Source organism: Carassius carassius, chromosome 37, assembly GCF_963082965.1.
Source record: "Carassius carassius chromosome 37, fCarCar2.1, whole genome shotgun sequence".
Classification (NCBI taxonomy): Eukaryota; Metazoa; Chordata; class Actinopteri; order Cypriniformes; family Cyprinidae; genus Carassius; species Carassius carassius.
In genome coordinates, this window is record NC_081791.1 from 20,999,989 (window position 1) to 21,025,617 (window position 25,629).

Below are 25,629 nucleotides of genomic sequence, written 5' to 3' on the forward strand. Positions count from 1 at the left end.
AACCACTATCCACAAATAAAACATGCATATGTGTGTCAGAGGGCAAGATGTGTGTAGAGTTAATCTAAAAGTCTAAATGAAGTACAGAGAGCTGCCAAACGAAACAGAAAGAAAAGGAGAGCAGGAAGAGAGTGACAGGAAGAAAAAGGGAAGAGAAAAGGAGAGAAAAAGAGATGGGGCAGTGAAAAATTAACCCTTTCTTTCCCAGAATCATCAGCTTACTCATTTAACAACTCAGTGACTCTCACTGGGAAAGTACCGAGCCTAGGCCAGAAAGGAGGTTATACACGCACACATGATGCTTATATAGTACATTTTTGTGTTGTTAACAATAAAATGAATTTAATTCTAGAGAAACTGAATTAGTCAAGTGCAGTCCTGACAAACGGTATGAGTGCAAACAGGGTCAAACCAGTCACAATGGGCCTCATGGGGATTTGTGTTGAGTGTAAATAGTGCTTGTGTAACATGCACACATAAAAACAGATTATGTTCAATGACTTTAAACATGTAATTTGCACTTCCTGCTAAACCTTGCATGTAGTCTGAGCCCCTTAACGATGCAAGTCAAAAGTCACATGACCTTTTGTGACCTCAAAACATTAAAAATTACTATTGGTCCACTAATATTGTGAATGTATATACGTTTTCATCTTGTACAATTGCTTTGTAGTGTTGTAAATACCTAAATTTGACCCCTGCACTTCGGTTGTTAAGCTTCTTGTCAATAGCATGGCCTGCACGTGTTTTTCAAACACGGAAAGCGCCTCTGGAAAACACACAAACACAACAACAACAAAATCTGCAAACTGATGCGTGGAAACACTCCACACGGAATTCTTCTCCAAGGTAAATAGGTAAATGTTCAAAATAGTGAACAAAGAGTGCGTCAGGTGACCAAACGAGCAGCCAATCACATCCCAGTGTTCCTTTAACTCTCTGGCTTGACTTTGCATTGCAAATAAGTTCATACAAGTATGCAAATTCAAAATGACACCGACCCATGAACTTTCGCGGCTTCTCCCTGGCCTCTTTTTTCCCCACTCATCACATCTCTGCACTCTAGCTTTTTCCCTTTCTCTTTAAAGTCGTCGGGTTTATGAGTTACATATCAGTTTCTGCAGTGTTAGTTCTGATTGCATGATGACGGCAATCCTTAAGCGCCCTCAAGTGGTTATTGACTCGCATTTGTCATAAAGTTCATCTTCAAACAGAATCTTAATGTAACGGAGTCTGTATTTACTCTTTACCCTTTATATTATGATAGGACAATATTAGTGAATATTTAATAGAATAAAAACTGGAAACATCAAAAAATGTTTTTTTTTTTTTTTTTTTTTTACAAAAATATATAAAAATATGCATGTCCCCTTAAACACTCAATATCTTAATTTTTATAAGTGAATATTTATTTGAATAAAAACTGGAAACATCTAAAAATGTTTTTTTTTTTTTTTTTTTTACAAATATATATAAAGATATGCATGTCCCCTTATACACTCTGTTGTTCAAAACCTTAGCAGGAAAGCAAATAGCCATCCACAAAATGATCAGCCAACAGATGCAGTCTATGGTCAAAAAACACAGGGCTTAGGAAAACTTATTTCCTGCCTGGTAGCAGAGACAATTTATTTACTAAGAAAAGAACAGGGAAAAAACGTAATCATTATCACCCTCCCGCTAAATTCTGTCAGCCTTAAGAACAAACAAACATGTGTTACGGAAACGTGGGGGTAATAAATTTAGTCCACAAGTTTCTCATTAGAGCAGGTGCATTTTTGAAGATAAACAAAAATAGAAAGCATGTGCTAGATATAACAGTGGGGGAGAGACTTTACACTACAATATTCCACTCTGAACACCCTCCTGTCAGGCCAACATCACATGTCTGACGGAAGCAAAGGATCAATCAGATTTTCAGCGTGTAACCATTTCCTGTCTCGGTAGACCAGCATATCCTCTCCATGATAACCTTTAGTGATTGGAAGGATGTGGTTTACAGACACAACAAGTTGCAATTATTCCATCCAACAAGCATCCACCCACACATACGTACACTGGGCCTGAAAACAACAGTGTAAACACATGCTGTTGTGTGGAGGTTGTAAGGTCAGGGTCAAAGGTGCACGCAATGCACATCCACACTGTTTCACAAAACGTTTGCAAATGCATGCAACCATCAGTAGTTTTGAAGCATTTCATGCCCTTTTTGTCTGCGTTACTGCTGCTAATATATTTATATGGTAAGTAAGCCTCAGAAAGAATCAGTAATCAATAATATTTTTACTACAGAATTGATCATTTTTGTTTACTGAATTAAATTTTTTTTTTAATTTAGTTTACAGCTAAATTAAAGGTTAAAAATATCTTAATAAAATCACTGAAATTTTTTTTTTTTAAATAACATAGCCAAAGTATATTATTGCAAAATACACTCTTTCAAGGTGATACAAAACCCTCTCCCCCAGGATTTATTTTTCGATAATTAATAAAGAGTGCAAGTGTTAGAGGATCAAGTTGTATATTTAAATTAAAAAAAGGAGAAATAGGTCAGATAGTATTAGTTTTAGACGGTCAGATATTAATATAATTTTGAACACATTTGAAAGGCATATAACTTGTTTAATTCTTTTGAAAGTGATACTGCATTAGCACTTTGTAGAAGAGGATGATAACACATGAGAAACATGGATGAACACATTATTAGCAAACCAAGTACCATGAATTATATTTTGTTCACAGAATTTTAAGCCAGCCCAAAAAAACCTTTATAAAAAAGAAGCATTGCATAGAGCAGAGAAGACCTTATTTATAAACTACATTGGAAGCTGAAAGAAATTAACTTGTAGCATCCTATGAGATAATTAATGTCATCCTGTATCAATGACCGTAATTAGTCATTCACAATGAATAAGTCCATTGTACATAATTTACAAATAAAAATCTGCACATACAAAAAAATTATGTCTGAACAAAAATCTTAAAAAACATGCACAGTGTACTCAGATGGAGGCCCATGTGATTAATACAGAGAGAAAAGGGAAAGAGAAAGAGAGACTGTGCAACCAACATTAAAAAGATATGTCATGTCAGTCCATGACACAGACACATCTTTGTTCCTGAAAGACTTTAAGGTTGAGGGTCAAAGGTGAATACGTCCCTGGCTGCGTCTGGTGTGAGGGAGAATCTGTAAACCAATACAACACTAAAGTCACAATGCATTCAATGCAAGAGCACACAATGTGTTCTCATTAAACTGCATTTGCAGCTAAACTTTATTTATTAGCAAAACGTCAAAGGTTCTGTCCAAGTATGGTGTAATAGTGCTAGAAAACAAACACTTGTGTGGCAAAGATTTGGAAAGTGGCGAGGAAAATCTCATTAGAAGATGAAGACCACAAGTATTTCAAAAAAGCATACCAAATCATTAATGGCCATAAATGCTTTTAATAGGATTTTGTTTTATCTGATTTAATATTCATAAACGGTTTAGATCGTGCTAGGAAATGTGTTCAGTCAATGCTGAGGTGGCTAGCTTGCACAGCTTTAACGTGACTGTTGCCATCATGGACACAGCAAAGAAAAGTCGCCCTCTGCTGGTCAAAATTGAACACTGATGTTTTTATTCAGACATATTCCCTTAGTGGTTCAAATGAGATTTTCTCTGCTATTATTGCATTCTGAAGGATATGAATCCTGCTCCCTGCTCCCAGCTAGTTTAACATCTATTTCCCAGGTTGGGTTATCATGTTTTTTTGTTTTTTTTGAAATGACACTCAGAGACCCCAATTCCACCTTTAAAATCTGCAATTAATTGACTTATCTATAATCTAAGGAAGTTACTACTCGGAAGCAACAGTAAAATGTTTGTGTACATGCACAACAACACAAAGATCAAACATCTGATTAAAAGAAAAAAAAAAACTGTTTTGATCAGATTTTCTATAGTTTATGTAATTATTATTCATATAAAGTATTAAAATCAGATATTTTTATATTATTTAACTATAAAACAATATATATACATATATATATATATATATATATATTTTTTTTTTTTTTTTTTTTTTTTTTAAACAATACAATAATTGTATGGTTAACTGTAAATTGCAATACTAATATTAACGGTTATCTTAAAATCTTTATTTTTTAAAAGTTAAACCATCAAGTTTTTGGTGAAAGATTTTGGCAAAAAAAATGCAGGGAGCCTTTAAAGCTTCTCTTTTGTTGACAACTAAAGACAACTATAATCTCTTCTCATTACAAACTTGTGAATATGATTTGCATTTCCCAAATGCAGGTAATAAGCAAGCAGAGACACTGAAAAAACAGGATCATGAGCTGCTAATGTGTAAAAAAAGAAGACAGTGCCATGCTTCACTCTGAAACATCCAGCACATATTTATTTAATTAATTCACAGCCTTTGCAAGTTAAATCACAGTAAGTATTATTAAGCATTGAATACTATGCAGTCTGATTGGATTTTTATTTTTATTATTATTATTATTATTATTTATACAGGAAAAAAAGATTTAACCTACCCTGGGAGTATCTGGACTGCTGAAAGGTGAGGGTTCAACTGAGCAGTTCTCTTTACCAAACGAATCGTCTCTCCGTCTATGTGCAAACTTTCTTTTCAGTGCTTCGGCAATAAGAGCTGCCGGATCAGATGAACATGCCAATCCTTTACTTCTCCGTCTCCTTACTGGAGTTCCACCTGGAGATCTACAAATACAAATGCATACTCAGTACTGAACTTAAAACGCAGCTGTGCTTAAACTTTGAGCAGGTTAATCCATACCTCTCCACAAAGCGCAGTTTGACTTGTTTCAGGTCTTTCAGCACCTCTAACATAGAGGGCAGGGCAGCAAGTGCTGTAGACGCAGGTGAATCATACTGTGCAAGCTTTTCTCTTTTTGCTGCCTGTCTTTGACGAATCACATCTGACACGGATACTTCCACGCAGCTGTCCGTAGCTGGAGGAGGAAGTGGTGGTGGAGGTGGAGGCGGCAGAGGAGGACAGACAGGAGTGGAGGTGAGGACAGGAACTGGAAGAGGAGTAGAGCATGGAGTGCCAGAAACAGCTGGAAAAATGGAAGGTGCAAACCTGGTGACCAATTACAAAAACGCCTGACCTCTGTGCTTGCCAACAAGGGTTTCTGCACAAAGTACTAACTCATGTTTTGCTTGGGGATCAAATAATTATTTCACTCACTCAAATCCAAATCAATTTCTTAACGCTTATATAATGTGTTTCAGAATCAGAATCAGAATCAGAATGAGCTTTATTGCCAGGTATGTTCACACATACGAGGAATTTGTTTTCGTGACAGAGCTCCGCAGTGCAACATAACAGCGACAGAACAAAAAAACACAATAAGGAATAAAAAATACAAAAAAATACAAATAGGTGGGTAAGGATTGACAATATACAAATTGACAATGTATGGCAGGTATATTAAAAAGAGCATTTATGTATGTACATGTATATTATGTGGAAAAATTGTAACTGTACGCTAAGTATGTGTGTTTGGATAAATAAGTGTATGTCTATATAAATATAAATATAAGTAGTATAGTGTGTTCCATGTATGTACATGTATATTATGTGCAAAAGATTTACGTGTACGCTAAGTATGTGTGTTGGATAAAAAGTGTAGTGTATATAAATATAAATAGTGTAGTGTGTCCCACAGTTATTATCAGCTGTTCATAAGATGGATTGCCTGAGGGAAGAAACTGTTCCTGTGTCTGGTCGTTCTGGTGCTCAGTGCTCTGTAGCGTCGACCAGATGGCAACAGTTCAAAGAGGGAGTGTGCTGGATGTGAGCGGTCCAGAGTGATTTTAACAGCCCTTTTGCTCACTCTGGATAAGTACAGTTCTTGAATAGATGGGAGGGTTGTACCGATAATTCGCTCAGCAGTCCGGACTACCCTCTGTAGTCTTCTGAGGTCCGATTTAGAAGCTGAGCTGAACCAGACAGTTACTGAAGTGCAGAGGATGGATTCGATGATGGTGGAGTAGAACTGTTTCAGCAGATCCTGTGGCAGGTTAAACTTCCTCAGCTGGCGAAGGAAGTACAACCTCTGCTGGGCCTTTTTCACAATGGAGTCAATGTGAATGTCCCACTTCAGGTCCTGAGAGATAGTGGTGCCCAGGAACCTGAATGACTCCACTGCAGTCACAGTGCTGTTCATGATGGTGAGTGGGGGGAGTGCAGGGGGGTTTCTCCTGAAGTCCACGATCATCTCCACTGTTTTGAGCGTGTTAAGCTCCAGGTTGTTGAGACTGCACCAGACAGCCAGCTCTTTAACCTCCTGTCTGTAAGCAGACTCGTCACCGTCCTGAATGAGGCCGATGAGTGTGGTGTCATCTGCAAACTTCAGGAGCTTGACAGAGGGGTCCTTAGATGTGCAATCGTTAGTGTACAGGGAGAAGAGCAGTGGGGAGAGAACACAGCCCTGGGGAGCTCCGGTGCTGATTGTACGGGTGCTGGATGTGTATTTTCCCAGCCTCACTAGCTGCTGCCTGTCTGTCAGGAAGCTGTTGATCCACTGACAGACGGAGGTGGGCACGGAGAGCTGAGTTAGTTTGGGCAGGAGGAGGTTTGGGATGATCGTGTTGAAGGCAGAGCTGAAGTCCACAAACAGGATCCTCACATAGGTCCCCGGTCTGTCTAGGTGTTGCAGAACATAATGCAGTCCGATGTTTACTGCATCGTCCACAGACCTGTTTGCTCTGTAGGCAAACTGAAGAGGATCCAGCAAGGGTCCAGTGATGTCCTTCAGGTGGGCCAGCACCAGTTTTTCAAATGACTTCATGACTACAGACGTTAGAGCCACAGGCCTGTAGTCATTTAGTCCTGTAATTTTGGATTTCTTTGGGATGGGGATGATGGTGGAGCGTTTGAAGCATGAAGGGACTTCGCACAGCTCCAGCGATCTGTTGAAGATCTTTGTGAAGATGGGGGCCAGCTGGTCAGCACAGGATTTCAGACAGGCTGGTGTAACACAATCTGGGCCTGGTGCTTTTTTCCTTTTCTGCTTCCTGAAGACCTGGCGCACCGCATCCTCGCTGATCTGTATTGCAGGTGTGGGGGAGAGGGGGGATGCAGGAGGTGTGAATGGTGAGAGCGCTTGATTGGAGAGGTGTTCAGGGTGGGTTGCAGGAGTTGTGAGTGGTGTGAACAGTTGTTTGGAGAGGCATTCAGGGTTGGTTGCAGGAGTTGTGAATGGTGAGAGCGGTTGATTGGAGAGGTGATCAGGATGGGTTGCAGGAGCTGTTAATGGTGTGAACGGTTGTGTGGAGAGGCATTCAGGGTTGGTTGCAGGAGCTGTGAATGGTGTGAACGTTTGTTTGGAGAGGCATTCAGGGTTGGTTGCAGGAGTTGTTATTGGTGTGAACGGTTGTGTGGTGAGGTGTTCAGGGCAGGTGATGGGTGTTCTTTCAAACCTGCAGTAAAACTCGTTCAGATCGTCTGCCAGTCGTTGATTTTCCACAGTGCTGGGGGGTGGTGTCTTGTAATTGGTGATCTTCTTTAGGCTTTTCCACACTGATGCGGAGTCGTTCGAAGTGAACTGAGTCCTTATTTTTTCAGAATAATTCCTCTTTGCCACTTTGATCTCCTTTTCCAGTGTGTATTTAGCCTGTTTATACAAGACATTGTCCCCCTTCACGTAAGCATCTTCTTTGGCCTGACGGAGCTGTCTGAGTTTTGCAGTGAACCACGGTTTGTCATTGTTGTAATTTAGTTGAGTCTTGGTAGGAATACACATATCCTCACAGAAACTGATATATGATGTTACCGTCTCTGTGAGTTCGTCCAGATCAGTGGCAGCAGCTTCAAAAACACTCCAATCAGTGAGGTCAAAACAAGATTGTAAATCCTGCTCTGCTTCATTAGTCCATCTTTTTACAGTCCTTAATACAGGTTTAGCTGATTTTAGTTTCTGCCTGTAGGTCGGTATAAGATGAACCAGAAGGTGATCAGAACGTCCCAAAGCTGCTCGTGGAACAGAGTGAAATGCATCCTTTATTGTTGTGTAACAGTGATCCAATATATTACTGTCTCTTGTGGGACAAGTAACATGCTGTCTGTATTTTGGCAGTTCACGGGAGAGATTGGCTTTATTAAAGTCCCCAAGAATGATTAAAACAGAGTCTGGGTGTTGTTGTTCTGTCTCTGTGATCTGCTCAGCGAGTTTCTGTAAAGCTGAGCTCACGTGCGCTTGAGGAGGGATGTAAACACTCACCAGAATGAACGAATGAAACTCCCGCGGCGAATAGAACGGCTTGCAGTTAATGAAGAGCGTTTCGAGATTTGAGCAGCACGTCTTCTTTAACACAGTTACATCTGTACACCACCGTTCACTGATGTAAAAGCATGTCCCGCCGCCGCGCGATTTCCCCGTTGATTCTGCGTCGCGATCCGCTCTAAACAGCTGAAAGTCCGGCAGATGGAGCGCGCTGTCCGGTATGGTGTCATTCAGCCAAGTTTCCGTGAAACACAGAGCAGCAGAGTGGGAGAAATCTTTATTTGTCCGAGAGAGCAGAAGAAGTTCGTCCGTTTTGTTGGGTAGAGAGCGGAGATTTGCCAGATGGATGCTAGGCAACGGCGTTCGAAATCCGCGTTTTCTGAGTCTCACGAGCGCTCCCGCTCGCTTTCCCCGCCTGCGCGTCCTCTTGAAGCGTGTGATCAGCGCAGCCGCTCCGCCGACAAGAATGTCCAGCAAAACATCAGAATAGTCGAAAACCGGTGAAATATCGGGAGATGTGTGTTGCCGAATATCCAGCAATTCGTCCCTGGTGAAACTGATTGCAGGAATATAACTAAAGACAGGACAAACTAACAAAAACACAAAAACAACTGCAGAGCACGTCACGGAGGCAGCCATCCTGTATCGGCGCCACTTCTAGAATCTTTCTTTCTTGTTGATATTCAGTCTCTATCCGTTAAAATAATTAAACCTACCATACAAATGACAGAGCCTTCATTTCGTTGTAAGTGGGCAAACTTACAAAATCGGCAGGGGATCAAATAAATATTTTCCCCACTGTATAGAAATTCATAGTATATGTTACCTGCTGGAGCTGTGACTATCATAGCAATCTGTGCTCGCAGTCTCTGTAGTTCCTCTTCCAGAGCGGAGATCTTCTGCAGGGCCTCTGGCTGGGTGCCCTGTCCCAGCACCCTGCCTCCCCTCTGAACCGGGACAGACACGGACAATGGATGTTCAGACCCCAATGAGGGAATCTCAAAAGCTTCCCCCAACGGGACGACATTCCTGTTATAAACATGGTAAGATGTGATGACACTGAACTTTCTCCATAAACCAAAACTTTTATGAAAATGCCTCACACAGAATTCATTACAGGTGTAACTTCTGTAAATATATATTCTGTTAATATGTTGAAGAATATAAAGCAATCTTATACACATGCTGTCAGTGAGCTATTAATAAGCACCAGACAGTTGTGTAGTTGTGTTTATATGGCTTCTGATGTGTGACTACCTTAATTTAGTGTGGCTGTCCCCTTCCTCCTCCACCAGCCAAAGCACATCTGCTAACGTAGGAATGGCTGGGGTGTCCACCGTCACATCAATATGGCCGTGTCTCTTAAATGTCTGCAGAGGAATCTTGAAACCAAGAGTAAGAACTCATTAGTAATAATGCTCTTAAGACCTTCAAAGCCTTTTACATGTGACGAGACTTTAAAGTGCTTTCTAAAACTCTTATTAACAATTCATATCAAGTGAAGCCATGCATGTCCTGTATAAAAGCATCCATTATGCTTGTGTTACTAATGAACCAACAATAAAATAAATATTCTTCAAACTTAAATATTTTTCTCTGATGTGCAAAAATGGTTATTTGATTTGAATAACAGCTAAACAGCAGCTTTGAAATTTAAGAAAAATAGGAAACTACTTGTTAAAGGTTAAGTTAAAAGTGTACTTGCTAATATGGACTTTTTTTTTTATGACAACATGTCCATGCCTGTAAAATAAAACTGGTTTATCTCATCATTATTGTTTACATTCATGGTTGTAATTGTTTTAAGTAACCGAAATTCTAAATAAATATGCTTCAGTTTTTTTTGAAAAATTACTAAACTAAAAAAAGGAAGAAAAATAACAAAATTACTACAATCTATATTAAGATGAAAATGAAAATAAAATATGAAAAAATATACCGAGAATATACATAAAAGTAAAAACAGAATACATGTTTACCTGAAACCGCAGCCGTGGCTGAGGAGAGAGGGGAAGATTTGTCCCAATCATACGGACTATGCTTCGGTATTGTCCACAGTATGTACTGTCCCATACTGGAACCAACTGCAACAATACACAGTTCACAAAGATGTACAGTTAAAAAGTTGCACTTACTCTACAAACCAGCTTGTAAAACTATGTTTTTTCTTTTAATGTTACATGCAAATATATTTGCATACTAAATTAATTTTCACTTTACCATGTCGGGTGGCACTCCAAAGTATTCCAGGACACATCTCAGCAGTTCAACGATGTCCTCCAGCAAAGACATTGGCAGTATTCCTGAGTGCTTCAGCTGGATTTCTGCTGACAGATGAGCCAACAACACACTGCAGCAAACTCCTCCACGTGACCTGAGGGAGCAAATCAGATGCATTCATTCAATTCTGTAAAAAAATCGCCGTTTAAATGTGCAAAGTTAAATTTTAAACACGGAGGACAAACTACCAGCATCAACGAGAGAGGCGTAATTAACCACAGTAGTAATTAATTATTAGCATCAAAGGCATCAGCCACTAACGTTAATACATCGCCTGGTTCATAAGAACACGCAGGTATTTCAAATCCATGCGTTAATCTGCTCTTAATTTAAACACATATGCGTTGTATTATTACAAAATTGAGCTTCTACAAACAATGTCGATTTATTTCATGCGTATTTGTCACTTTACCTCTTCCTCGTATCACGCTTCCCTTGCGGATAAACTCAAATAAAGCTCGTTGCCTGAGAGTGTTTGTGATTGGTCCCAAGAGAAGGGCTGGCGCCTGTAGCCAATCGGCTTGAAGGATTTTTGAACGTCATCAGGGGCCTTCAACCAATCATTTTGTTTAAACAGAAGGAGTGGGAAGTTTTGTATTTGACTGTTCTGTGCGCTGTTAAGTAAACGGCGGTGGTGAGTAGTACATTGTAATTTTAGCATTTAATTAACATATTACACGAAGTTGGTTTTTAGGAATGATGTATAAGAAGGTGAAAATAAAGAAAAATGGATTCGCTCAATTACAGGAATGTACATTTACATTAAACTCAAATCTGAGTTCCAGCGATGTAACTTAGCTTTCATGCTAACAGACAGATAGTTCTTGGTGTCTTCAGCTTTTGTGCTGTAATTAATTGCTTTTCTGTTAACGTTAGCTAATTTAGTTTCACTCGGTAACATTAGTTACATTCGAAAAGTTTATTTAGAACGTATAACGTTACTATTTAAAGGACCTATTATTAATATACTATTAAAAATTAGTCTCATATACATATAATAGTGTCCAGTGGGAAAACCAAGAGATCTAGTTTTGAATAAATTTAAGTATTGGATCATGTTTATTTTTAAAAGTGAATTTGTGCTATCACATATGATTCAACTAATTCGTTTTCATATCCTATTTTGTTTCAGATATCCACAGAAATGATGGATGCATTATCAGTAGTCACACAGCTGCGGGACCTGGCATCTGAACCACAGAATCGGGAGGTGATTGTTCAGGACCAAGGTTGCCTTCCAGGACTAGTGCTGTTCCTCGACCACAAAGACCCGAAAGTGCTGTTTGCCACCCTCCAGGTACACCCAGACCTGATTTGTCAGTGCAAAAATTCTTGTTAAACTGAAAAAAGAGCAGGTTGTGATGATAAATTGTTTAATGTTTTGCATGTTTCTTGTACTGAGCTCTTAAGGCTTGTGTCTCCTCAGACTTTGCGGTACCTGGCTGAATCTCCCCGCAACATCAACACCATGAAAAACGAGCTTGGCATGATGGTGAGCCTGGAGACACTGATAGAGAGGTGACTTAATTTTTACTTACTTTGACTTTTAAACTAAAGATATTAATATTTTCCATGTTTTTTATTTTATTTTATTTTAAACGTCTATATTCAAAATTGTCTATATCTATGTTCTTTATCAGTTAGTGTCTTTGAGACACTATTATAGCTTTTATTAGTATTTTGATGTTTTTTATATTTATATTGTTATTTATGTCTATATAAATTTGTAATTCATTTTTATATCTGGAGGGGGGAGGTCTTGTTTTCATTATTTATTTATGTCCCCTTTCTACTGTTTTGAAGGACTGGTGTGACGATTGATATTACAGACCTTGCAAAAGAGGTGTATGGTGTGTTGAGTTCTCAAACACAGAGACCGGCTTCTCAGAGTCCAGAGCAACAGAAGAGGAGAAACAAACCCCAGTTCTTCATCAACAGCTCCAACAAGAAAGCAAAATCAGTTACCCTCCATATACAAGGCTTGGATGGGGCAGTATGTACCATAACAAAGCTTTCACACATGCACTTTGTTGATCTGAACTGGGGTTTCTCATATTTCTGCAGATTACAGAGTAAAATCAGATGTTGCCTTGTGTTGACAGGATCAGAGAGGTGTGTGTGAGGAGGCCCTTTTGAGAGTCAAAGGAGTAATCAGCTTCACCTTCCAGATGGCTCTGAAGAGATGCACTGTACGCATCCGGGCCGACCTGTCCACAGAGGTACACAATATTCCTCTTTCTGTAAGGGGAGAGGCAACCAATAAAAGCAGATTTGTTTTCAAGAAATACTAAAAGCAAATATCTTTTGTTTAGAGTCTGGCCACTGCTATTGCTGCCACAAAAGTGCTTTCAGCTAAGCAAGTCTTGAAAAATGAAAATGGAGAAGAGGTGGGTGTTTCTGTTGCTTTTAAGTATGTATTTAAATGTGTTTTATAGTGAGGGTGATATGCTGTTTAAATAGGTTGATGACCCATACACTTGCTGTTATTTATTTACATGGCTGTGTTATGGTTCCAGGTTCTCATTCCAATCAGCACCTCTGGCTCAAAGGTAGAAGAGAATTGCCACCTGCCTGATTACCTGCCAGAGGAAGAGAGTCCGGAGAAAGAGCTAGACCGTGCAGTGTCACGTACTGGTGCTAAACAAGACACCAGTGGCAGCTGGCTGAACACGGCAGCCAGTTTCCTCACTAAAACCTTCTACTGGTAAAGTCTTAAGTTTCACAGACTTTTCCTGGCTGAGTTTGGAGCTCAACATTTTTAAGACCGATCAGCTTAGAAGAACAAGTTGCACCACTACTGGAGCATAAAGCACTAATTGAAGGTCAGGAACTGACAAATGTGCTTTATTAAGCTGTTCAATTTAGCAAATGTGTGAGATCTCCGCCACATCACAACTCTGTGTTGATATATGGATAGATGTTGAGTTCATGTTGTAAATGTATATATGTTTATGAAAACATTTCTTTCCTCCCTCTCAGTATCCAAAATTTCTGCAGAAGAATGTTTGTCTGTTGTATCATCTTTCTTTCTTTCTGATTTCTTGTAAATATTTTCATTTTGGTGTCGATGGAATCAGCTGAAAGACAGATTAAATGTTTAATGCTGTTTTGTGTAAAATAAAAGTCTGGAAGGTGAGTGAATACAGATGCCATCACCAAATAACTTTGTCTTTTAATTAAGATGTATTATGGTTTGATACAAACAAAAAGTTTTACATGACTTTAAACACATTTTCTAAATGAATGACACATATTTAAAAAAAAATGTGTAACTTAAGGTTTTACATTATGAATGTCTTCCCACACATTAACAAATAAAGATAGCATTAATTTAAACTACATAAACAAAAAACTAACCAATTAAATTTATGCAAACAACCTCCCTGATTGCTTTAGAGCTACATCTTGTAATGACAAAGGGTTTGCATAGTTGCAGCGGAAATAGTGTGTTGACCTTTACAGTTAAGAGGTTCTGAGCCTTTTCTTACATGTTATAAAAACACATTGGACACCTTGGCTCATCTTTTGAAAACAACAGCAGTGCATCAGTCAACTTGTAACACTTATAACTGTACATAGTACATATTAGTCTCAAATGAAAAGCACAGCTTTTTAAAACAAACACTATTGCAGTGCAATTGAATTCTCTCTTCAGTAATATAAGTCCTCAGTGTAATATAAGAAAAATATAAATAAACGATCTAAAAATAAAACATCTGAATGCATCATAAAAATTACTAACAAGAAGTGCAATCATCAGTGGTGAGGAATGGCAGCATTCTGCTACACTTTCATCAAATGTTGATGTATTCTGTGGTACAAACAGGCCTGATTTTAATACAAGCTGGAAAGACAAGAAAAGGTTAATCAAATACATTTACATAAAGCTCAACACGTACAAATATACAAAGTGTGTGTTCTGTATGACACACTGTTGCTATTATGCTGTTTCTGGAGTTTATAACTGCAAATATCACAACTGGAACTACTTACATAAGTTTCTCTAGTTTACAGTCTGGATCATCTAGCAAGACCGATAGTGGCCTCACGGCTGAATCTGTGAGATTGTTTTCACTCAGGTCCAGCTCTCTTAAAAGTGAGTGATAAGATCTCAGTGCAGAGGCTAAAATTGTGCAACCTTCCCCTGTGACCCCACAGTTAGACAGCCTATACAGAAAAACAGTGACATATGAACAAAACTTCTCTGAAAGCAACTTGGAAAGTCAGATACAGATACAGCACCCAGTAGATACATACCCTAAAGTGTCCAGCTGACAATGTGGATTTTCCAGTCCAGCACAGAGGATTTCAATTCCCAGATCTTCTAGATTATTTACTCCTAAATTCAGCTCTCTAAGACTTGAGGGTTTTTCTTGAAGAGCTGCAGCCAGTGAATCACAGCAGGCCATGGTTAAACCACACTGACTCAAACTAGGGAAAACAATGATATCGTGGCATTTTACTTAACAATTGTATACGTTTATAAGAAGTATCTTTTGCTGGCTGCATTTGTTTCATCAAAAGTATGGTATAATCATTAATACAGTAAACACCGTAATATTGCGAATTATTATAACAGTTTAAATTAATTTTTCTTTTTTAATAAATTTTAAAATGTAATTTATTCCTGTGAGGTCAAAGCTGAATTTTCAATAGCCATTGCTCCAGTCTTTAGTGTCACATGATCCTTTAAAAATCATAATAGTTTCCTCTTATCAATGTTGAAAAGACTTTGCTGCTTAATTTTTTTCTTCTGAAAATATTTTTTTCCAGGATTCTTTGCTAGATAGAAAATTCTAATTATTTGAAATAATCTAAATAAAAAATAATATTAAATAAATAAACATCTGTACTGAGACTTTTGATCAATTTAATGCATCCTAATTTGTTTTTGAAAAATCTTGAACAATTATTTTTACTTAACACAGTTATCTGATACATTAGAATGTTCATTAAAATGTATGTACAGAACCTACTCTAATTTCATAATGTTGCTGCTGTGATTCCTCAGGACAGGAGAAAGAAGCCTCATCCCTGTGTCTTTGAGCCCGTTACTGCTCAGGTCCAGCTCTCTCAGATACGACGGGTTTGAGTTTAGAGCTGCAGCGAGGACACCACAACCGTCCTTTGTGACCCCACTGTCTCCTAAACTGTTATTAAAGACGTGTGTTCATAAAATGCTCTTGTTGTTAAAACATTTAAAACTAGATTCATAATTTGCTTAATAGAATGTCACCATTCAGCATCCAAATCACCAACTAACATTAATATCACATTATCATTGTTGATTGTAATTTAAATTGAATACAAAGTATCACATTTACAAAAATCATCAATAGTCGGTACACCTAATTACCTACATAGCACTATAATGAAAGTCTCAAAGCTTGAACTGCTCACCATAACATCTCCAGCCTACAGTTGGAAATCTTCACCATTTCAGCAAGTCTTGATACACCGAAATCTTTTATGTGGTTCTGTCTCAGGTCCAGCTCTCTTAGATGAGCTGGGTTAGAAACGAGAGCTGAGGCCAAATCATCAACACCCACCTCTGTGATCTCACACAATGCCAACCTGAAGAGACAGGATATGCTTCAAGAGTTTGCTGAGGGTAGGATATAAATATAGTGCAGATTTAAAACCCTTACCTCAAAATCTCTACTTTACAGTGAGGGCTTCCAAGTCCATTTGAGAGCATTTTCACTGCTTCATCATAGATTGCGTTGCCACTCAGATCTAAAGCTTTCAGAGTAGAGAAGCTGGACCTGAGAGCCGAAGCCAAAGACTGACAGGATTTCTCAGTGAGCAAACCGTAACTTAGCCTACCGGTTGACAAATGAACATTTAGGACATTTGGTAAAAAAATAGTAGTTATGTCTTTGAATGAAGTCTCTTATGCTCACAATGACTAATTTGATAAATACAGGAAAAACATTAATATTTTGAAACCTTTTTATATTCCAATTATATACCTTTTTTATTACAATTTTTTTTCTCAAACTTTTGAATGGTAGTATATACATATATACATATGACAATACAAAGAAAAGAGAAAAAAATACCAAAGTGTTTCAAGCTTTGAGAGTGGGTGCTGTATGACAGCGGAAAGCTTCTCCACTCCATCATCTCCTGGATTATTCCAGTGCAGATCGAGCTCTCTTAAGTGTGACGGGTTAGACAGCAGAGCTGAGGCTATTGCAATGGTGCCCTGAGTTGTAACTCTGCAGTCCTTAAGTCTATGAATAATTCAATGAAAAGTGATCATGAAGACCAAACAAATTCCACATTTGGGTATTGATATCTTCTGATGAACTGAAGAATGGTTTGAAGAGGTTTAATTCTATTGCAACTGACCTCAGTATCTCAAGTTTACAGTGCTGATCCTTCACGTAATCGGCTAAGATCTTAATTCCTGCTTCTCTCAGACTGTTTTCACTCAGGTCCAGCACCCTAAGGTTTGGAAGGTTTGGAAGCAGTCCTGTTTTAAGAACAGAGCAGCCGCATGTGGTGATTCTGCAGTATGAGAGCCTGAGGAAAGAGTAACATATCACATGATGTGTTATAGTACTAAATATTAATTTACAACTACAATATGGAATCATTTTGTTAAGGAAATTAAAAGTAATTCAGATATGCTAAAATGTTTTTTAATGATGTATGCTTTATTGGGTTTTTCATATGTAGTATTTTCAAAAAACACTTTAGATAAACGTCTTCAGTACCCTGGATAGGGTTAGTTAAGCATCTTGTTTCCCTCCGATTTAACAAAAGCATTAAAATGATCAAAAGTGACAGTAAAGACATTTATAATGGTTTAATAAGATTTCTATTTCAGTGTCTAAGAACTTTACCTCAGTTCCTCTAAATTACACTGTGTGTTTTCCAGTCCGGTGGTCAGAAGCTCCAGCCCTTTGTCTCCAATGGAGTTACTGCACAGATCTAGCACTCGTACATTAGAAGAGCTAGAGCCAACAGTGGAGGCAAGAGTTCTACAGCATCTCAAAGTAAGTCCACAATTATCCAGTCTGGAATATAATGTGAACGTAATAAATGAGAAACACAAACACACACGTGACCTCAATCAACACAAAAAAAAACACTAAAACAAAAACTCACAGCGCAGTTTCTGAAGCTTTGACCACTGGCATCAATCTGGTGAGGCCTTCATCCGATCTGATATACTTCTTCAGGTCAAACACATCCAGCTTCTCTTCTGATGTCAGCAACACAAAAACCAAAGCAGACCACTGTGCAGGGGAAAGTTTAGAAAAATGCCCTGAGTTCAGGAACCGCTGGACCTCCTTGACCAAAGAGAGATCATTGAGTTCATTGAGACAGTAAAAGAGATTTATAGACTTTTCTGGCACGGACATCTCCTCTATCATTTTCTTTATATATTCAATGGTTTCCACAATGCTCTGACAGTCTCTGCTACCAGACTGAGAAAGCAAACCTTGTAAAAGGCTCTGATTGGACTCCAAGGAAAGTCCCAGAAGGAATCGGAGAAATAGATCCAGATGTCCATTCTCACTCTTTAGAGCCTCGTCAATGGCACTCTTATGCAAGTCAAACAAGGTGGTCTCTGTAAGCTCTTGATGCTCTTCATGATCCAGAACGTTTCTGTGGTGGACCTTAAACATGTAATACACATACATTGCTGCTAAAAACTCCTGAATGCTCAGGTGGATGAAGCAGTAGACTTTGTTCTCGGTTAATGCTGACTCCTCTCGGAAGATCTGTGAGCAAACTCCTGAGTACACCACTGCCTCCTTCACATCAATCCCACAGGCCATCAGGTCTTCCTCATAGAATATCAGATTGCCATTTTTCAGTTGTTGGAAGGCTAGCTTACCTAGCTTTAAAATCCTTTCTTCATCCTCCGGGCCTGGGTTGTGCTCTCTGGTGTATCTCATGTTTTTCGCATGGGTTTGGAGGAGAAGGAAGTGTGTGTACATTTGAGTAAGAGTCTTGGGGATTTCTTCATCTTCTGCTGTGTTGAACATTCTCTCTAGCACCATAACAGAGAGCCAACAGAAGACTGGTATATGACACATGATGTACAGACTTCTTGACGACTTTAAGTGCGTGATGATACGACCAGAGAGGTGTTTATCATTTATTCTCTTGTTGAGGTATTCCTCCTTTTGTGGATCATTAAACCCTCGAACTTCAGTCACCAGATTGATATAGTCGAGAGGGATCTGACTGGCTGCTGCTGGTCGAGATGTTATCCAAATGAGGGAATCAGGAAGCAGATTGTTACTGATGAGATTGGTTAGCAAAACATCAATAGAAGCTGGCAGAGTTGGGTTATTCAACTTTCCGTTATTCTGGAAATCCAAAGGAAAGCGGCATTCATCCAGACCGTCAAAGATGAAGAGAACTAATTGGTTTTCAAGATTATCTCCAGAGCCTGTTTCCATTTTGAAGTGTTGGAGAAGCTCAGTCAAGCTGAAATGTTTCCCTTTCATCAGGTTCAGTTCTCGGAATGGAAGCGGATACACAAACTTGATATCCTGATTAGCGCTGCCCTCAGCCCAATCCAGTATAAATTTCTGCACTGAAACTGTTTTCCCAATGCCTGCAACACCCTTAGTCAACACACATTTGATGGGTCTGTTTTCTTCAGTAGAGTGTTTAAAAATGTCATTGCATTTGACTGGAATGTCTACTGTGGTTTTTCTCCTCAACGCTGTCTCGATCTGTCTCACCTCGTGTTCTTTGTTGACATTCTCACTTTCCCCTTCAGTGATGTAAAGCTCTGTGAAGATGTCGTTCAGGAACGTGGGATGTGATTGTTTGGGCACGTCATTGTAAATGCACTGAAATTTGGCTTTCAGTCTTGTTTTAAATTCTTGCTGGCACTCCATTGCTGATTTTGAATGGACAGTTAATTCAGGAATACTGTTCTTGTGAGACCTGTGAAAATACATTGACAATAAAAGTGTATGACTGGACCCTGAAGCAGAATATGCTGCTGTCCAACAAATTTGGGGTCAGATGAATTAATAACTTTATTCTGAAAAGATGCTTTAAATGGATCAGTAAAGGCAGTAAACACTGACACTGAAGACTGGAGCAATTCAGCTTTACCATCACAGGAAATTACGAGACATAAAGGGAGACAGTTTGTATAAATTTCTTACTGTTGCTCAGTGGCAAAGTCTTCAAAATGGAAAGCAACTGGTTCAGTCATTGATGCCTGGCTTTTGTTCGACACATCATTCAGCTTTCTCTGCTTACCAAACCTTCAGAAAAAATATAAGTTGGCTGTATTTATGCAAAGTCCTTTTAAATTATGTTTTACTTTCAAATGTTCAGTATGACTAAGCAGATGTTAAATACCTTTGTACTGACAAAAGAGGTTTTCTTTTTAAATCAATTGGATCCAGCATAGAATTAGCACTTTTTAAAGAAGCATGGCTGTGCTGATTTTGTGAGACTGTCCTTGAATGAGAGATAAAAAAAATTGTTTAAAAATACATTTACTAACTCATTTAACTCATAAATAATGGAAACGACATATTACCACACTTTTCTCACCATGCAGTGCTTAAATCTGGCAAATTCATTAAAATGCAGTTGATCAAACCACAGGGTTTTTTTTTTTTTGTTAAACTTAATGTCCAAGGTTTCATCAGCTTTTTTATTTTTCCTCTAGGAAAGCAGTCCAACAATGAAAACAAAATGTTCAAAGAGTGTTATAAAATAGATGATAAAGGACAGGAAAACCTAGGAAATATAAATACACAAGAACCAATGATTAAACAAGACATGTCTGGACACAGTGAAGGAGTGATTACTGAACAAACACATGACGTGTACTAGAAAGATGCAATTTCGAAATGTGAACAAAAGAGACAGGAAAAAGATAAGAAAAAACACAGATTGGTACAGGTACAATATGTAATACTAATTAATAATGAACTTGAACTTTAAGTAAGAGATTCTTATCAAATCTAAGTATCCAAGTATGTTCAAAAGAATGTATGACCCAAAGTATACTGGCGTGTGGAGGACTTTCTCTTAATCTATAAATGGTTTGTACTTTCAACATCAGTGTTGCAATTAACAAAACACAGCAAAGGAATGAGGAACCACTAAGTGAAGTTAGAGAAGTTAACCAGTTTCATACATACATGTGGGTTTTTGTTTGAAACACTTTTTCTGTGGTTTAATTGTGTACACCATTTTATGAGTGGCCATGTCATTTTATGAGTGACCACACACAGGCTGTGATAAGTGCTGTGATTGTTAGCTCTCCAGCATATATATATATATAGATAGATAGATAGATAGATAGATAGATAGATAGATAGATAGATAGATAGATAAACATGACTGTATATCCATGTACACTTAATGCCATGTGATTTTGAAAACATCACATGCTAAAAAATCATCACCAGTACTTGCATCATACATCTGTATCTTGGATTACTCATAGAATAACAGAAACAAAACTGATTGAAAAAACAGTAACTACACTTGGATTGATGTGTTATGTAGGTGACTTTTGCTTTGAAATACGCCATTAATGAAATACGCATGCAAATAATTACGACAACAGTTTGTAACTAACACACCCAGTTAAAGAATCTGACATTTTTATTGCCACCCTTTGTTGTCACTGTCAGTCTAAAGTGGGTGTAATCTAATTAAAGAACGTTTCCTCTCTAATATCAAACATTCTAAGCAAGGAATACATTCTATTATTTCGTTCAGTTTTGTACCACAGTGATAGCCTACTGATGATTGAGAAAAAGACGGATAATTATGCTACTAGAGACTATGACAACGTTTAAAATGGAACATCCAGTAGATTAGAAACACTACTAAAAATCGAAAATGAAAATAAAGTAATTTGAAAGCATTCAGTTAACAGTCATTGTAATCATTAATGACGGTTTAATTTAGGCTATAACTCCCAACCATCATCAACTGTAACATTAAATAATACCTTTTAAAACGTTCAAGTTGAATTCAGCTATTCGTATAATGATTTTAGGTCAAGCCAAAGACCCATTATACCTGTTATTTAAGAAACTAAATGTGTACTTACGATCAAGCGAAATTATGTCCAAATGTCTCGCTCATTCAGCTTTCGCTTCAGTGATTTCACTCCTGTCAGTCAATGATCACGTGGTCACAAAGGGGTGGGTCTGCGCTTAGCTCATATTATTATGGTTCAGGTTTTGCACATGTTGCTCTGGTCTTTCAAAATGTTCTCAAAACTTCTACAAAAACAAATGCATCCGGTTTTCAGTCATAATTTAATTAGCTTAAAACTTTGATGTAACGTTTGAAGTTATTTGTTGGAAAATAACATTTTGCTTACTTTAGTGATTTAACAAAATAACAGATTAAAGTACACATTCAACAAATATGGTACTTTAGTGTACCCTGACCTTTAAAAAATACTGTTTCTACTAATAACTCATTTAATTTAATAAAAATTAATAGCATGTTAAGTTATTTTAAGAAAAGCAAATGAGCTATATGGGCTCACCAGACTAATTTTGCAGTACAAAAATTTACAATCATTTATTTATTTAGTCGATTTATTGTTTGTTTGTTTTAATATTTTCTTTAATAGCTTAATTTTGATGTGAATTGCAAAGTCACACAAATCAGAGTTTTAAACAGTTTTTAGACCAAAATAATAAAATAGCTCATAAAATTTAGTGTGACCTTCTGAAGTTGATGGTCTATAATTTCTAAAATAAGTTCCTTCACTGACCTCTTTTTGTTTTAAATTCCAGTGTCTATTTTGTAGAAAGTGCCAGTATGCTCTTTTAATCTAAATCAATCGAATGATTTAATCAATGTGTTTTTATATGGTTGTGCAACCATACACACACAATAAGCTATGTTAGCTTTAACAGTCCCCTATGTAGCACTTATAAATGAGTTCAATAGTGAATTCAATAGAATGAAAATTAAATTAGATTTGAATATACTTCACTGACCCCAGACTGTCAACGAGAGTTTGCACTCCAGTCTCATACTGTGAACCTGATGATGTAAGGAGTCAATCATAGCTGGAGTCCAGCCAAAACTAAACACTGCGGAGCTGCTCCAAGAGGATGTGCGTATGCAGTCCTGAGAGCTTGATCAGTGTGTGCACGAACAACACGCTCCTGGTGAAGACCATGAAGCCCAAGTCTCTCTGTGTCCCGCGGCTTGGCCTCTTTGAGGACGGTAGATACAGGCGGCAGGTTGATACCGGCGCACCGGAGCAGAATCAGAGGGAGAAACCCAGAGATCTGCACTTCACTTTACTGTCAGAGAGATCTCAATACGAGCCTTTAGTGGAAGATGACAGCCAACACAAACTAAAGGAGGAAAAGAAAGCAAAAAAGAAAGAAAAGTATAAAAAATACAGAAAGGTAAGTTGAATATTATGCCTTGTGAATATTGTAACAAATTATTTATGTAGGCTAACTGCTTTTTATGAACACTAAGCTTTCAAAAGGCTCTGGAAGTTTCTTATGCCCACCAAGGCTGCGTTTTTTTGATGAAACAAAATATATATTCTTATTATCAATGTTAAAAATAGTTGTCTTTCTAAATATTTTTGTAGAAACTGTAAGTTTAATGAGTGCTTGAAAAATAAAAGTATTAATTTCTTTAAAATAAATATCTTACTGAACTTAGAAATAGTAATGTGGATTTTTTTTTTTGCCTGCTCCAAAATAATAAATAGCCTACAGCCTTTTTTAAACTAACTTTTATTAATTTAGACTCACTAGTATGTATTTTTATGTTGTAGGTTATCTAGCAGTGATTTTTTCCATTTTCACTGGTAACATTCCATTAGTAGGCTATTCACTGTTTTACTATTGGGATACAGACAATCCTACTTATTATTGGCTATCCAACAGTGACAAGTAACTGTTCCAGCAGTATTTGTAACCTGGTTGTGGTTTGTAATTCTTGTAGCTCCGATATCAACACTTCTGATTAATTTTATTTTCAAGTGTTTATGTAGATTTTCTGTTGCACGGATTTAAGCATATAGAATAATTCTTTAGATTTGTAAAAATGGTGTTTCCTGATTTAAAATCTTACAAATCCCATTGAGTTTCAAAATCCTGTTTATGAGTGAAAGGGTGACATAATACTACAGAAAACTGTCATGTGTTTTTCAGTAATGAAAAGATGCTTTCAAAAACAAAATGTTTTTGCAATAACCATGAAATTGTATAGTTCTGATTATGAAATCATGCACAGGTCCCACTTCAGTTGATGCTTTGAATATAATAACCATATAAATTGTTATTTTCTGAACAAGCACATGATTTTTCTTTGAATTTGCTGACCCGGTGTTAGACTGGGTCAAAGATCAATGGATAGCCTGTCTGGCATTAGACTGTTTCCTTATCAGACTTAGCCAATTAAAACTGATGAGACTGTGAGTAAATAGAGTATCTTTAGTAAATGCATCTCACTGTAATCCACTTAATATCTATAGCATAGTTTTTTTTTTTTTTAAAAGCATTCAATAACTTAACTTGTTCAAGTTTGGTGTGAATGGCTGGCTTTTTCAATGATGCAAAATAAAACAGAGGGTTCAACAATAAGAAATTAATGTTTCTGGCCCAATTTGTTCTTCAAATTTTCCTTTTTCAAATGCAAAATTATGTTTGAGATTCAAAGCAATTTAAATCATTTCAGAAAACCAGCTTTTTTATGTTTGCAATCCATTGTCAAGCAGAAGAAACTTCCTCCCACAGGATAAAGCAGTGCATCCTGTTTCTGACCTGTTGTCACAAAGAGGGACAGTCACTAACATAAAGCCACTAAACTGCATGCTATTTACAGTTTAAAATGATAGTGTTTAATCCAACTAAATTGCCTACTTGGAAATCCTTCAGCTATTTAAACCACTCAAAGTCTTAATTCTGTATTGCTGCTGGCAAAAGCTGGACCTCCTGGATCTGTGAATGAAGCTGTGTTTCCTCAGTCCAGTCTGTGTTTTTTCCCCCCAACTGTTTAATGATTTTGATTCGCTGCTCACATTTACTATGTTCCCTAACAGCCAAATCATTTTGTGTAATTATTTTAAAAATAAATAAAATTAATAAAGCACCAAACCATCAGGGGTCATACAAACCATTCTGTTTGTTTTACAGAACGTAGGAAAGGCTCTTCGCTACAGTTGGAAATGTCTCATGTTGGGTCTGCAGAACTTCACTGTGGGATATTCCACCCCTCTTTCTGCTGCAGCGTCTATTGTCCCAGATTTCCATCCGGGAGGAGCCTGGGGTTAATACAATCTGTGACCAGCATTTGTACATTATTTGTACCTTTATGGACCATTTAATCCTGCATGTCTAAATGCTTATTTAAAAATGGACAATACATCTGCCCTGGCCGTGCTTTACCTGTCGTGCTGTAAATTGTTCAATTGTTGTAAATGTCTTCTCTTTAAATTTGTGTCAAAGTGGAGTATTCATCTTGCATTAGTGATTTACAGCTATAAGAAAGACATGGATCTCTTTTTACTCTCAGATCTATCTGTATATATTTTGCTTTGATTGAAAGAATTTACATGAATTTCTGTACTGAAGTAATAAAATGTTTTTGTATTATAAAACTATAAATTATTTCATGCATAGCTTGCAATTTTTCTCTTTCACTGTTGAGCAAGTTGCAAGTGTTATGGTCACCTGAATTCATGCTGCATGTAATGATGACAGAGGTGAAAGTGATTTAGACTTTTAACTGGAAGAGATATATGTTTATGCTCTGTAAAGTGAATGAAATTCCCTCTATAATGTTTTATTTGATGGACAAAAGATAGGATTTGCTTGACTTAAGGAAGCTGAATGCTCTTAGAGAGGAAAGTAGGTGTTTTCAAATGGTATTAGGGGCAAGAGCCTTAAAGACAAAGGATGAGATTATGAGAAACCACAACAGGAAAAGACAGTCTGGCACAGGGCAGAGAAAAGTCTGTGCCTTGACATGTTTAATAGGGTTAGTGAAAACGGAGTATCTGTCAAACTTGTAACACCTGTTTAAAATGAAATGTGATGGAAAAACCTTAATAAATGAAAATTTAGAATTGGACTGTTATATTATGATTATTAT

The 25,629-nt window shown here is 37.5% G+C and overlaps 4 protein-coding genes across 9 annotated transcripts; 2 read left to right on the forward strand and 2 right to left on the reverse strand.

The window, feature by feature from the left end:
- Positions 1–2,601: 2,601 nt before the first annotated feature.
- On the reverse strand, positions 2,602–11,078 carry mtfr2 (mitochondrial fission regulator 2). Of its 2 annotated transcripts, none has more exons than XM_059528147.1 (8): positions 10,949–11,078; positions 10,477–10,630; positions 10,236–10,340; positions 9,514–9,638; positions 9,083–9,285; positions 4,803–5,085; positions 4,543–4,726; positions 2,602–3,187 (listed from the first exon to the last, which is right to left on the reverse strand). In XM_059528147.1, exons 2-8 carry the CDS (start codon positions 10,546–10,548, stop codon positions 3,143–3,145), a joined length of 1,017 nt encoding a protein of 338 aa, XP_059384130.1. In that variant the 5' UTR covers positions 10,549–10,630; positions 10,949–11,078; the 3' UTR covers positions 2,602–3,142. The 2 variants fall into 2 exon arrangements, with proteins under 2 accessions (XP_059384130.1, XP_059384129.1); XM_059528146.1 differs by lacking the exon at positions 10,949–11,078 and adding an exon at positions 10,725–10,749.
- LOC132118352 (armadillo repeat-containing protein 1-like) lies at positions 10,999–13,668 on the forward strand. Its single transcript, XM_059528149.1, has 7 exons — positions 10,999–11,170; positions 11,669–11,833; positions 11,963–12,054; positions 12,340–12,529; positions 12,639–12,755; positions 12,849–12,923; positions 13,053–13,668. Exons 2-7 carry the CDS (start codon positions 11,681–11,683, stop codon positions 13,242–13,244), a joined length of 819 nt encoding a protein of 272 aa, XP_059384132.1. The 5' UTR covers positions 10,999–11,170; positions 11,669–11,680; the 3' UTR covers positions 13,245–13,668.
- A 3-nt stretch (positions 13,669–13,671) lies between these two features.
- nlrp12l (NLR family pyrin domain containing 12-like) lies at positions 13,672–21,641 on the reverse strand. 5 transcript variants are annotated; one of them, XM_059528142.1, is made up of 14 exons: positions 21,599–21,641; positions 20,080–20,193; positions 19,882–19,983; positions 19,683–19,784; positions 17,653–19,455; positions 17,388–17,561; positions 16,891–17,064; positions 16,599–16,772; positions 16,185–16,358; positions 15,937–16,110; positions 15,513–15,686; positions 14,794–14,967; positions 14,530–14,703; positions 13,672–14,380 (listed from the first exon to the last, which is right to left on the reverse strand). In XM_059528142.1, exons 2-14 carry the CDS (start codon positions 20,172–20,174, stop codon positions 14,371–14,373), a joined length of 3,504 nt encoding a protein of 1,167 aa, XP_059384125.1. In that variant the 5' UTR covers positions 20,175–20,193; positions 21,599–21,641; the 3' UTR covers positions 13,672–14,370. The 5 variants fall into 5 exon arrangements, with proteins under 5 accessions (XP_059384125.1, XP_059384128.1, XP_059384127.1 ...); XM_059528145.1 differs by lacking the exon at positions 20,080–20,193 and having other exon boundaries at positions 21,599–21,637; XM_059528144.1 differs by lacking the exon at positions 21,599–21,641 and having other exon boundaries at positions 19,882–19,978; positions 20,080–20,795.
- Positions 21,642–22,578: 937 nt separating this feature from the next.
- Positions 22,579–25,608, forward strand: si:dkey-126g1.9 (uncharacterized). The gene is made up of 2 exons (XM_059527059.1): positions 22,579–22,925; positions 24,672–25,608. Exons 1-2 carry the CDS (start codon positions 22,623–22,625, stop codon positions 24,807–24,809), a joined length of 441 nt encoding a protein of 146 aa, XP_059383042.1. The 5' UTR covers positions 22,579–22,622; the 3' UTR covers positions 24,810–25,608.
- The last annotated feature ends 21 nt before the right edge of the window (positions 25,609–25,629 follow it).

Bases quoted from the DNA above. Each gene is read 5' to 3' on its own strand.
- mtfr2 (XM_059528147.1), bottom strand. From the start codon at position 10,548: ATGTCTTTGCTGGAGGACATCGTTGAACTGCTGAGATGTGTCCTGGAA. The intron at 9,286-9,513 runs GTAGTCACACAT...TGTTTATAACAG, and splicing joins GACAGCCACACTAAATTAAG to GAATGTCGTCCCGTTGGGGG. The intron at 4,727-4,802 runs GTATGGATTAAC...TTGTATTTGTAG, and splicing joins AAACTGCGCTTTGTGGAGAG to ATCTCCAGGTGGAACTCCAG.
- LOC132118352 (XM_059528149.1), top strand. From the start codon at position 11,681: ATGATGGATGCATTATCAGTAGTCACACAGCTGCGGGACCTGGCATCT. The intron at 12,055-12,339 runs GTGACTTAATTT...ACTGTTTTGAAG, and splicing joins CTGGAGACACTGATAGAGAG to GACTGGTGTGACGATTGATA. The intron at 12,530-12,638 runs GTATGTACCATA...TTGTGTTGACAG, and splicing joins TACAAGGCTTGGATGGGGCA to GATCAGAGAGGTGTGTGTGA.
- nlrp12l (XM_059528142.1), bottom strand. From the start codon at position 20,174: ATGAAACCTTGGACATTAAGTTTAACAAAAAAAAAAAAACCCTGTGGT. The intron at 17,562-17,652 runs GTGAGTTTTTGT...ATTATATTCCAG, and splicing joins AAAGCTTCAGAAACTGCGCT to ACTGGATAATTGTGGACTTA. The intron at 15,687-15,936 runs GTGAGCAGTTCA...CTTTAATAACAG, and splicing joins TGTAGGCTGGAGATGTTATG to TTTAGGAGACAGTGGGGTCA.
- si:dkey-126g1.9 (XM_059527059.1), top strand. From the start codon at position 22,623: ATGTGCGTATGCAGTCCTGAGAGCTTGATCAGTGTGTGCACGAACAAC. The intron at 22,926-24,671 runs GTAAGTTGAATA...TTTGTTTTACAG, and splicing joins AGTATAAAAAATACAGAAAG to AACGTAGGAAAGGCTCTTCG.